Here is a 12,526-nt window from a genome sequence, read left to right on the forward strand (position 1 = left end):
CACATTGTTCCATGCCCCTTCTCAAAGAAGGGCTTTCTTAACCCCCACTGGGTGAGAAGAGTAGTCCACACACAGGCACCGTGCTCTGCAGACTTCCAGTGCACACACACAAACCACTGCACACCATTCAACCTCACTGCTCCGTTCAAATTACAGAGCTAGGACATATACCAGAGCAATCTCTCTGTAAGACTCCACAGAACACTGAAACACTGAATATATATATACACTGACTTACCTGTATCGCATTTAACGACAGCACGAACAAGGTGAGGCAATAGGTAGCCCAGAAGAGGGGAGGTATCATAGCTTGCTGAAAGGCCTTGCAGAAGTGTTACCAGTTCTGGGTTGCTGCACAGATAATTAAATGGCCTGCACAAGGGAACACAGGAGAGGGGGGGAAAAATGCACATTGTTTTGGTTTACTAACATTTTTAAACCACGTAAAATTCCCAAGGATTCAATTTTCAGCAGTCAACAACCTCATTGTAAATAAACACTGAAAAGATCTGAAGTGCAGCGAGTGCCAGAGCTGCACTGGCACATTTCTTACTCTGCAAGAACAGAGATCACTGCTAGTCAAGTGGAACACAGCGGCTGCAGAGCCACAGCCACCATCCTCACRCTTCCGAGAACCTGGTCGTACAAGGAAAAATATTTGCATGAATTGCATGAGGACCTATCCTCAATAACACCCGTTCTTCCCTTCCCACTAGACACAATAAATTCCAGGACCCATGTGGAAAAGAAAGAAGGCAGAAAGTAGAGCAYTGTGAAGGGCATTATCACCTATCTGATGGTTGCTAATGGAAAGGAGGAGAAATAACAACTCAGTGATAGCAGTTCCACAAAGCCAAGTAATCTGTCTTCCTGCTAATGAAAGTTTCTCTCATCCTATCTCCCTTCACATCCACCTGGCTGTCACTGGCACGGTGTCGTGCAATGCATCAAACAGGCCTCTCCTTAGAGCCTCATTTCTCTGCTTTCGACCCCTGTCCCCATTCCCTGGCTGTTTCATGCATATACGAGATCAGCGTGCATAYCTCAGCAGAGACGAAATTCAACCTACTGCAAAACTCATGCTAAACTCTCTAGCTCTGAGTGAAATTCCTGAAGCCTCTAATACTTCCAGCACTCTGCATGTAACAGCACTAGCTAACCAACCATCTCAGGCTGCTCCAGGGACTGAAAGGAATGAAACCCCACAAGTACTTCTGAAAGAACAGCTGACTTTCGGGACCAAAGAAATGATGCACTAACACTTCAGGTATAAAACTATACAAACTTATTAAAAACACTTATAAAAAGTCCTTCCATTCAGTGGAACAGAGCTGCTTTTCTTCAAGCTGTTCAGGTAACCCCAGATTTGCCATTATCATGCTAACTCCTCTTCTAGAATTCCCCTTTTCAAGACAACCTCTTACTGACAGGCTGCAGTTCTGCATGTTCAATTTGATGCCATACTGTAAAGGGTGACAACTGAGGGACCAAAAAACAAAACTTGCACTACAGAGACTATCATTTGCTGCAATGAGCATACAGATTTTCAAAGCAAGAAATAATTTCAGACTCCTCTGAAATTCAGCCATCCAATAGCTGTTACTTCCAATAGGAAAATACTCCTTCAAWGAACAGGATAAAAGTGTTCAAAATACTGAAGTGCAGTTTAAGCTTTTAAAAGCAGGGAACTCAATTCACACAGACTTACTTTTTTCCAAGGTTGTCTCCTTTCTGCGTTTGCAGAAGAAGGTTCAAACATGCCACCCCTTCCCTGGCTAAGGAAGGCACTTTAGACAACGTCTTGCTTATTTGCAACATCAAGGAATGCACCAAGGATGTCTCCACTGTCACTTTTACTGTCAGCTGGCAGATTATCATGTACGTTGCAGCTCTGTAATCCTGTACTGAAGATTTCAAGCCCTAGGAAATGAGGTAAGGAGGTATTTTTGACATATGCAAATTAAAAAACAAACAAACAAAAAATCCAAATATAATGACAAAAAAAMCAGTTTCATCCCAGCATTCACTGAATCACTATCTTTGTTTTCAATGTGTTAACTGCTAAATAAATCATCAACTCAACTATAAGAAGAAAATGCTGTCCTGTATGGCCTAAATGTAYGCAGAAAGACAAACATTCCCTAACAAACTAGCATTCCCATATGCTGGAGCAGAAAAGGCAGCAAAACAAGTTGTGCTCTCTGACTCTACTGCCCTGTTGCTTACCCAAGTAAGTTTTAAAATGAAGGGGTTTATTTAGGCTGTGCATACAGTTCTCACAGCCCCATCCCTCATGCAAAGTAGGAAATAGAGAATTCTTAAAAAGCTTATCCAAACTTTTAGGAAACATTTATTACCATGAACCTTCACCTGCCTCATGCTTCAGAGCAGAGTAAAAGTGGTACAGTGCACTTCATACAGGTCCTACCTTGCACAGCTGTGAATGTCTCTGTTGAATGCTCCCTCCATGAAGCATGTTAGAAAAATACACTACATGTCAACACACAAGAAGAACAAGTACCTTTTGAATGTAAGGGAGCAGTATGGAGACTACAGAATCCGTTATCTTCTCCATGGCTCCAAGAGCAGACACAATGGTGGAAGCATAAAATGCAAGAAGAACTCTCAGCTGAGCTGAGTTCCCAGGATACTCTGAGAAGACCTAGGCCATATGAAAAAGGAACAGTGTAAACACAAGCATGGCTTCTGAAGCAAAATGTAGTACTTCARTCTTGACAGAGAAACTCTGCCAGCTTCTGCTAGCCAGACTGAAGGCACCTCCTCCAGGACCTATTCGAGAGGCTGCTGCTCCACCCTGCAGACCAGGTGGGATGAAAGGGGTGCTAGTCCCTCAGCTACTGCAGCCTTCCACAGTAAGGTAACTTAAAACCACTTGTGGCTTTGGTGTTATACTTAAGACTGACCTAGACAGCTGAAAGCTGACATATGTTTAACTTTAACAGTCCTAATGGATGTCTGAATAATCATTGTTACTGGGTGTGCTCTGCTTACTTCGATAGCACATCCATTCTAGTTCTCTAAATAACTGAGACTGTTACATGTACTATCTTCCCATAAATAAACAAACACTGACTTTTTTTTTGTCATTAATTGCAAACAAAACAACAAAAAAAGACCATTTACCCTCCTAGAACAAGGAGGGAAACAYTCTTAACATTCTCAATTTTAAGTTCTTATTAATTTTGAAAATATACACCTACAAGAACCATGACAATCCCAAAAGAGGGATCTGACAGTGCCATCCACTTGATAACCCTCAAATTCAAAGCATAATTGTAAGCAAATAGCAGGAATGAGTTCATAAAGAACAAATTCACTTTCTTCCTTTCCTTTAAGTAACACAATATYGCCAAATTGTTTTCTCATGGTTCTATAGTTCTTAAAAGTTTCCTTATAGCAATTTCTGATAAATGCCATACATACAGAGCAAGATTTTTTTTCATATTGTGAGTCCTTTTACTGATTAACACAAAATTAAAAATGATACATTGCATAATCTTATACAAATATACAGAATGTGAAAGCAACACACAAACGTTGTTCTAAAATAAATAAATGGGCAACCTTCACAGATTTTGACACCAGTCTGCAGATGAAATCCATGAAATCCAGGTCTTTGTAACAGTGTGTAATCAGAGTACCCCTTGCCAGTGGGACGCCAGGTTTCTTTCCATGATTAAACGAAAAAAACAGAATATTTTAAAGTGAAGCAAAGCATTGAACATAAAAAAATAAGCTCTTAAAATTAATCATCGGATAACACTGATCTCTCTAGCATTTTTATATCCATATTAAGATATTTGATGGATATCATTATACACAGTCTATATTTAAATCAAGAATTACTTTAGTTGTTGACATGCCTTCCTAGGAATAGTAAATACCTGCACCTTAAAAACATATTTTATGTTTAAGSGAATAAAAAAGGAAAAGAAAAACAGAGCTTACAAACACAGCTTTACAATCAAAGCTTTTCATAATTAACTTTCATACACAGAGAGACAGCAGAAACAACAGGTGGGCACTCAGGCTCCAGTTCTGCAATTAAATCTTTCAGTACAGTCCCATAACTAACCACATGAACAGGTGGAACACATTCACAAAGCCAGCAGCAGAGTCAGGATAGTATTAATAAGTTCCTCATGTTTCTCCTAACTTGCATCTGTTAAGTTCTTTACCCTTATCGGATCCAGCCAGTGCCATTTATGAGTTGGATTTTTTATATTTAAAAGCTGAATAACTCTCACGAAGAGCTTAGTCTCATGATATGGCAAAACACAACCAATCAAACTGTCTTGATTGTAGAGATGGATGTGAAATCTGAAAAGACAAGCAAACAAACAAGCCATATACATACAGTCAAAAATCTCATTAAGTTGAAAACAAGTGAAAACAAAGACCCAGTTGGGCCTACTTGTTTTCGGGCAAAGCCACAGAGGATGAACATCCTGAATCAGGGAGCACCTTTCCAGTCCCAAATCCAGCGGTGGCCACTAGTTCACAGGCACAAGGAGACATTACAAGAAAGAAACTGCACTGGCAAATTCCTCCCTCACTCACAAGAATTTTATGTTCTTACATAAGACATAAGGACATAAATTCACCTTAGTATTTAAATCTATGCAGAAAAAACTAATGCAGGCATTATAACAATTTCATATGGATTTCCTTATAAAAGATAAAATGTTGAGATTCAGAGGCTGTATCAACAGCAACTATCTACTCATTYTTTCATGACGTGAGATATCACACTTTCTGCATCTGGGTATATCTACTCATATAGAAGACAACACTTCACAATACCTGTCTTACTCTCTCCTCATACCTTCTTATATTGAAATAAGAATATTTATCTGTTTTTATCTTATAATAGAGAGGAGTATCATTCATAGTTTATATTGAAAAGTTGCTACTTCATGCAGCCCTTTTCTCAAAGCTTCTCAAGCTTAAGTCCTCCGTAAAGGGACTAGAGCTGGGCAAATTTGGTAGAAGCCAGGCAAAGAAATAATTGCTTTCACACAGATCATCTGAGAAYCATCATCATTATCTTCACAGAAATGTATCAGAAAATAAAAATCTAATTAGGAAAGAATTATTTTGAGTCCCATAAAGCCAAAGCCTGAACTGCTATTTTATSCTGTCCTACTCATTGGTCAAAGTCAATTCTTACCAGAAAAAAAAAAAAACCCCAAAACCCTTGCCTTTCAAGTAAGTTTAGCGACTGACATGTAGAGTAGTTACTGCATTACCTGTGAATCAGCCATTCGAGGCACTTTTGAGCTGGCTTAAGCATGAAGTAAGGGGACAGATGAATCAGGAACAAGGAAATGTTCTGATCCAGCTGCTGATTTACTGCTTTCGTCTGAACGCTCCGTTCGAGGCCTTTGGACATGGAGCTGAACAAGCTGGACTGGAAAGCTTCAAAAGAAGGGTCAATTCCCATCAGCTCATCCAAGCCGGTGCATCCTGGGGAAAGGATGGAAGAATCCTTTAAATAAAGCTGTGTTAATCACAAGCCAAGCCTGTCTCCTCAGTGACATACCCAGCCCCTGGGCTACACTGGGGCACCTAATTCCTACTGAGAAAACCAAACCAAACACCACACTGATCTAAGAGCAAAACTCTTGCTGCATTTAAAATATTTCTCAATTGATGAGGATGCAGGACATTAACAAGCACTAACACCGGGCTGCTGCAGCAAGGAAGGCCAACAGCACTGAGGGTGGTTGTGGCAAAAGCRCCAGCAGCAAGTCGATGCAAGTCATCCTTGGCCTCTCTCTGACACTTGGGAGAGTGCACGGGGAGCAGTGTGCACAGCCTGGAGCTCCTCAGAGAAAGGCACTGATGGATTTGCTGGGTGAACCACCAAGATGAGTGTGGGACTGGAAAATGACAAACCAGAAAGCCAGAAAACTGGGTTTAGTCAGCCTTGACAAGAAAAAAATACAAACAGAAATATATTGCTGACTACAAGTATGTAATGTGACAGTGTGGCTAAAGAGAGGACAGAGTCAGAGTTTTCTTGGAGATGGACACTGGAAGGATGGGAGGCAATGGATACAAGCAGGAACACAGAAAATAAGGAAATACTAAGTTAATATCAGGAGATTTTCTTCCTATGAATGTGATAAAATATCAGATCAGACGCCCTCAGGGGAAAAAAAAAAGGAACTATTTCTTTATTTTGCACAAGCTTGTCAATACCAATGGCTAAGCACAAAGCAGACAATCACAGAAAGCAGACAGCTGGTAAAATACGGAAGATACAAATGATTTGGATGCAGCCCTGTACYACCTGCTCTAGGTTACCCTGCGTGTGCAGGGGGGTTGGACTAGATGACCTCTGAGGCCCCTTCCAACCTTAAGCATTCTATGATTCTATGCATGGAGTTTCATAATGACTATTTAAGAAATATGTAGCTCAGAAATATCTGTGGTACATCAGAAATAGATGCCTGTCTACAATCTTATTGCTTACGGTACATATACGTTACCAAATGCAGCCCAGACCTTCTGTCAACTTTTGTAGCTTTAAAAATGCCCTTCCTATTTAAGAAATTTCATACTCCTCATTAAAGATTCACACAAAGAAAAAGGAGATAAAAAAGTACAAACATCTTTAAGTGTGCAGAGTAATGGCTTTTTCCACCTTGTATCACTTGTAACTATAAAGTTATCAAGGAGTAGGATGTCTGGATGTTTTCCTGAAATCACAGAACAATTGAGGTYGGAAGGGACCTCAGGAAGGCTCTGCTTTAACATCCTGTTCCAAGTAGAGTCAGCTCTAAGGTCAGACCAGGTTGCCCTGGGCTTTAACAAGCAAAGATTTGAAAATCTCCATGGACGGAGGCTGCACAACCTCACTGGACACTGCACAACCCCCCACTGACTGGACTGACCTCACGGTGGCATCCAGGCAGAACCTCTCTTGTTCCAGCCTGTGCTGGTTGTCCYGCTATGTGCGACCCCAAAGAGTCTGGCTCCACTTCTCAGTAACCTYTTGCAGGTACTGCCAGGCTGCTATCAGATCCTCCCTGCAAAATTCTCTCCTCRCCAGGCTGAATAAGCCCAGTCCCCTCAGCCTGTCCTCACACAGCAAGTTCTGCAGCCCCTGACCTCCAGAGTCCCTTGTGCTGACCTCACCCCAGTTTACTCAATGCCCTTATCATTCTGGGGGACCCTATTCTACACACAGTTTTCCAGACACGATCTCTCAAGTGCTGAACAGGGAGGATTCAGTTTCCCCCAGGCTACCAGCTGTGTTCATGTTTACTCAGCCCACAGAGCTGCCCGCTGGCTCAGGCTCAGCTCGCTGCCCACCAGGGCTTAGCACTTGTCTTCACTGAAGGCTCCTGCTGGCCCATCCTCCCAGTCTGCCTGTGTTTCTCCACTGCAGCCCAGTGCAGAGGCCACCAGGGAGCCCACAAGTGACAAGTGTCATGCACTGCTCCTGTCCACAAACCCTGCCATTTTATCCGGCCAGTTTATGACAAAGGCAGTCACGACTGGCAGGTAGGATTTACTCTTAGCAGACCCATGCTGAATACCTTTGGTTACCTTCTCAGTTACCGTGTGCTCAGAATGGCATGTCAAGAAACCCATCTCATGACTTACCAGGAACAGAAATGAGGGTGCCCAGCCGGGGGCTGCCCAAGTTGGGCTTCTGGCCCTTGCTGAGGACGGGCTGCCATCACCGTTTGCCCTCTYCTAGCCCCTTTTTGGTAAATAAATCATTCCTAAATCACTAACATTAAAGGCATCCAAACTCACCAATGGCAAAAAAGGTGTCCCTGTCGACAGCAGCAGCTTCCTTGCAGTCGAAGAGCAGCGAGGCTGCCTCGGCGCGGGACAGGAGGCTGGGGTCGTTCTGCGGCAGCGCGAGCCGCTTCAGCTGCTCCGCCAGGGACGTCATGGCTGCGCACGGAGCRGACACCTGAGCAAGGCGCAGCCCAGCGGGCCGCGCGCGGCGGCCTCCAACGACCGCAACCGGCCGCCCGCGAGGAGGCCGCTGCTCCCGCGCTAGGCCTGCCCCGAGCAGCAGCCCCGCCAAGCCCCCTCCCCCGCTCCCCCTCGGCTGCCAACGGCTGTAACGGCCGCGCAACGGCCCCGCGGGCAGCGGCTGCGGGGAACCCCCGGCCCGTCACGCGCGACCACCGACCTGCCGCTCCCCGCGCCCACGTGGGCCGCGCGCGCCGCTAACCCGGAAGTGGCGGTTCGAGCGGAAGAGGAAGCTCCGCCCTCCCCAGCGGCCGCGGTGGGGTGGGGGATGCGCTGAGCATGCGCGTGGCCGCCCGCGGCGCCCTCGTGCCCTGGCGCGGCCTTTGACGGCCGTTAACGGCCGGTGCTGTGGCGTGGGCGCGCGGTGTGTGCTGGCTGCGAGCCCGGCCTGTGCTGGGGAAGCGGCTGGGGAAGCGACTAGTCTAGATGCGAGGTCTAGCGCAGCCCCCGGGATGAAGGGCACAGAGAGAAGCCTCAGTGGCCTGTCTGGGGTAGGACCTGCTGGAGCCTTTGTGCTGAGCCTGGCAAAGCAACGGCCTGGCCTCAGTGCGTGCTAAGCAGGCTCATCGCACAGTTTTAATGGTGAGGGCATGTGCAGCCTTAGGTGTTCTACCCTAAGCCTATTCACCATACTTAAAGTGAGTCATGCTGAGGAAGGTAGAGGAATTGTAAGAGCAGGAGATCTTGAGGCCCACCCTACTGTGTGTGTAGGACTGCATTCCAAGTACAGAACCATAGAATGATACTGGAAAGGTCCAGTGGAAACCACCTAGTCCAGCCCTAAAGCAGGGCCAGCTCACAGTAAATTGTGGAGAGCACAAGCCTTGTYCAGTGGTGTTTTGAGTATCTGCAAGGATGGGAATTCCACAGACTCCCTCAGCCTCTGATCCAAGGTTTGATTAGCCTCACATTAAGGAGAGATTCCTAATAGAAGCATCATGTCTCCCACTGCTTTGCGTTTGAGGCTATAGCATTCAGCACACAAACTTGTGACAATCTGGGAAAATCCTGGAGAAAAGCAGGAATTAATTTCAGTTAATGTCTGCTGATTGACAAAGTGATACCAAATACAACAATTCTGGGGCCAGATCTGTAAAGTTGAGAAGCTATAGAGCTATGACACAAGTAACCATTTTGCTTACCTGGTAAAGCTGCCTTATTTTGGCAGTAGAAATGCAACTGATAAAAATTCAGCCTCATAGAAAATTATTAGAATCCTTAGCATTTCCCATTAGGAGCAGTTCCACTGACTTCAACAAGTCTGGATGCTTCAGCGTTGCTGTACATTAAGTTAAATATATGTGAGTCTTTGTAGGAGTGGGAGGCAAGAGAGGAGAAATGAAGCGTAGGACAGCAAACTTTGTGCCTGACTACTTTTATTGGGGTCTTGTCAGAGAAAGTGTATTAAAATTGCACTGTGTGTTGCTTCTTATATGGAGTTTTCTGTACGTACGATTACAGCCATTACTTAGCTGTTAYGAGTTTTTACCACTGCAGTTACGAGTTAAAGTATTTTGGAGGATATTGCTGATTTATGGAATTCTTTTTTTGTGATTGTTCAAGCGTTGAGATTTTGATCACCTAACTAATGAGCTCTCCAGGGTTGATGCATATCAAGATGCCAGTTTATTTTCTTCACAATCCCTGTGGCTTCTGTACATCATTTTTCTTTAGGAAGCCTTCATAAGACCTTATTTTTAACATAGTTTAAATCTATACGAGTATGCATGCTTCTGTGTCTATAAACATTATTAAAATACATAGACTTTCCAAAGTACRGAAAGCTATTCCTGTGCTATAGAAATGTAATTAAAACCAGAAGAACTAGAAGTTGGAAAAGCGTTCAGGTTTTTCAGAACCCTCCTATCCTGCTGTGCACTTTTCTATAGAGGGCTGCAAGGCCGAGGTTTATATCTTTGTGTTTTCTCTTCCATTTTCATTTGGTTATAGAGTCAAGCTGGGATTCCCTTAAGGAGGTTAACTGGAGGAACAGAGACACCTTCTGCAGAGAGAGAGGGGAAAAAAATGTTCTTGATTTCATTTCAGAAAAGTGTATTCTGGGAAAAAATATAAAAATAGAAAGACTATGAGGAAATCTGCTTGCCTGGCTTTATGTGTCCTTGACATAGAAATGCCTCACAAGGCATGGTATCACAGACATTTGTTAAAATTTGTATTTATGTGGGTTAATCTCTTGAGACCCACCTTGAATATCAAATTGTTTTTTAAATATTTATTTGAAGTTAAATATTTATTTGAAGTTAAGCAGTCGGCTGAGCTTCTCAGTGCATGCCACATAGCTAGTCCATAAACATGGAATACTTGTAGTCAGACCATGACTAACATCACTTCTGTGGTGGGATTTTCACAGATTGGATTCAATCTGGTAAAAAAAAAATGTTGGGTTTTGTGTACTAATTCTTATTWATTTATTTGATTTATTTTTGTGAACATAGTCCCCCTTGTGAATTGATGTTCTTGAGAAGATTTAATTGAGAAATGCAAACTCTATTAATCTTGATTTCCTATGGAAAGATTTCCCTACCACTGGAAAAAAATCCAGTATTTTTATTTTATATAATTCCTTCTGATTCATTTCACCATTTGTACAGATGCAGGGCAGTGTCTGTGTTAGTAAGTAATGCTGTCAGGTAGAATGAAACACATAAAATAAAATAGTTGTTGCTAGAGCCCTTGTCCACTTGTGTGTGTGTGTGTATTAGAGGTTTTAGGTGGACTTGGTCTTGTTCTGTCCTGCAGACTGAATTCCCTCTAGGTGCACTCACCAAATGCATCTTCTGCTCAATAGAATTCAACTGGAAATTCAAAATGCAGGAAAGGGATTGACTTAAATTGTACATAAATTTACTATTTATGTACTCACAGGCCGTGTAAGTCTGACCAACATCTTAAAATGTGATGGGATCATGATATAATGAAGTAATATCAAAGCCTTGCTGGGATATGCAAAGGAAACTGTAACCTCTTTACAGGATATCAAGTTCTCCATTTTTTTAAGGAAAGGTATGTATTACCAGATACGTGTGTTTAATATATGTATGCTGAGTTGTAAACTGATCCATTTTCTAGGGACCGAATTGCTTGCAAGCCAAGGTAGACTGCTTGTCAAGAGATGTATTTTGCTTTGCTATTGCTTGCGCTAGACATGTCAGTGTAGCGCCTGAAATTATGGCATTACTRTAATTTTTAGGGAGAAGGGAGGACCAGTTCTTTGCTTACTTTATGGCTACARTATTATGTCTGTCTTGGTTTCAGTTCTCTCTGCTCTCTCTGCCAATGCTGCAGTCACCCTTCACTTACAGATTTCATCGTTAAATGATTCAGACAGCAGCCTTCTGCAGCGTATACCTTGATAAGGCCTTGAGGCCGTTATTCCCTTGCCTATGCCTCTGGAGCTATTATAGGAAACAGTTTCTTTCCTCAGTAGGAAAGAAAACATGCAAAATTGAGTTGTCTTCCCTAACTGTTCCTTCCCTCATGACTGGAACCTTTTATGCTTATATCCGTGATCTGAGGAGTAACTGATGCGGTCAGTAAAGTTTTATGTGTGTTTACCTGATGTAACGGGAGGCAGAAAGAAGCRTGACTTAATGGTGGTTGAGGTTACAAGGGATTGCAGTTCTGCTTGGAACAGGACTGAAGGGAAAATAATTCTTTGGTTGTACTGAGGGGCTGGAAGAAGCTTGCTTGCTAGGCAATATCAAGCATATCATCAAGTTACTGATCAGTGTGGCGGACAGTATCATGTTTCCCTGGCTCTTGGAAAATCTATCACAGTTTCCCCAAGCCATAAATTCTTGTGTATGGCTGCATTCCAGATCTAATAATAACTAGAAGCCYTCTGGAATAACTAGAATCTTCATATGGTGGGAGGACGCTTTTTTGATCATTTTGTTGTATTAAAGTCTCTGGTTTGATATTGTAATTTAAGGTCTTTTAATTAAAACATAAAATTTGAAGTATTTCTTTTGGGTAGACACAAATGAACAAGCTAGGTCTGTATATGTGTAATAAACCATTGACTTGGAAAGGGTAGGCAAAGGTTGTGTTTGCAACCCTTCATTTGTGCACACTCCAGGTAGGTCTAATTTGTCAGCAAAACATCAGGGAGAATATGGAAGACAAACAGAGGTGGTGAAAGATACAAGAAAAAAAGCAGTCATTTCATTGCTGGGTTATGTGATGTTTGTAGTGTTTTTGATGTTTGTTATGTATTGCTGTAGAAAGTCAACAAGAAAGATGGATTTGAAAGACCATACAGCTCCTGGAATATAAAACAGGAAAATGTCTCATGGTTGCTCTGATTTCAGTCCATTATTATGAAGTGACATTTATTAGGCTGAGAAATAAGATACTRTATATATAAACTAATTATTTGTTATTATGAAATGATACTTGTAACAGGCGAACTACTGAGAGMGTAGATGTTATAGATCTACTGTGTCACAGTTGTGAGTTATGTTGTTTAGTGCATTTGGAGAACCTG

The 12,526-nt window shown here is 42.7% G+C and overlaps 1 protein-coding gene across 1 annotated transcript in view; it reads right to left on the reverse strand.

Annotated features, from left to right (window-relative positions):
- HEATR1 (HEAT repeat containing 1) overlaps positions 1 to 7,933 on the reverse strand; it is a 36,125-nt gene extending 28,192 nt beyond the window's left edge. Inside the window, exons 1-7 of the mRNA XM_026037370.1 lie at positions 7,792 to 7,933; positions 5,271 to 5,487; positions 4,200 to 4,341; positions 3,586 to 3,687; positions 2,522 to 2,662; positions 1,709 to 1,920; positions 239 to 372 (exon numbers count right to left, since the gene is read on the reverse strand). Coding sequence (XP_025893155.1) covers positions 239 to 372; positions 1,709 to 1,920; positions 2,522 to 2,662; positions 3,586 to 3,687; positions 4,200 to 4,341; positions 5,271 to 5,487; positions 7,792 to 7,933 — 1,090 coding nt within the window. The remainder of the gene's footprint in view (positions 1 to 238; positions 373 to 1,708; positions 1,921 to 2,521; positions 2,663 to 3,585; positions 3,688 to 4,199; positions 4,342 to 5,270; positions 5,488 to 7,791) is intronic.
- Between the last annotated feature and the right edge of the window lie 4,593 nt (positions 7,934 to 12,526).

Source organism: Nothoprocta perdicaria, unplaced genomic scaffold (assembly GCF_003342845.1).
Source record: "Nothoprocta perdicaria isolate Ctin4 unplaced genomic scaffold, notPer1 scaffold_197, whole genome shotgun sequence".
Classification (NCBI taxonomy): domain Eukaryota; kingdom Metazoa; phylum Chordata; class Aves; order Tinamiformes; family Tinamidae; genus Nothoprocta; species Nothoprocta perdicaria.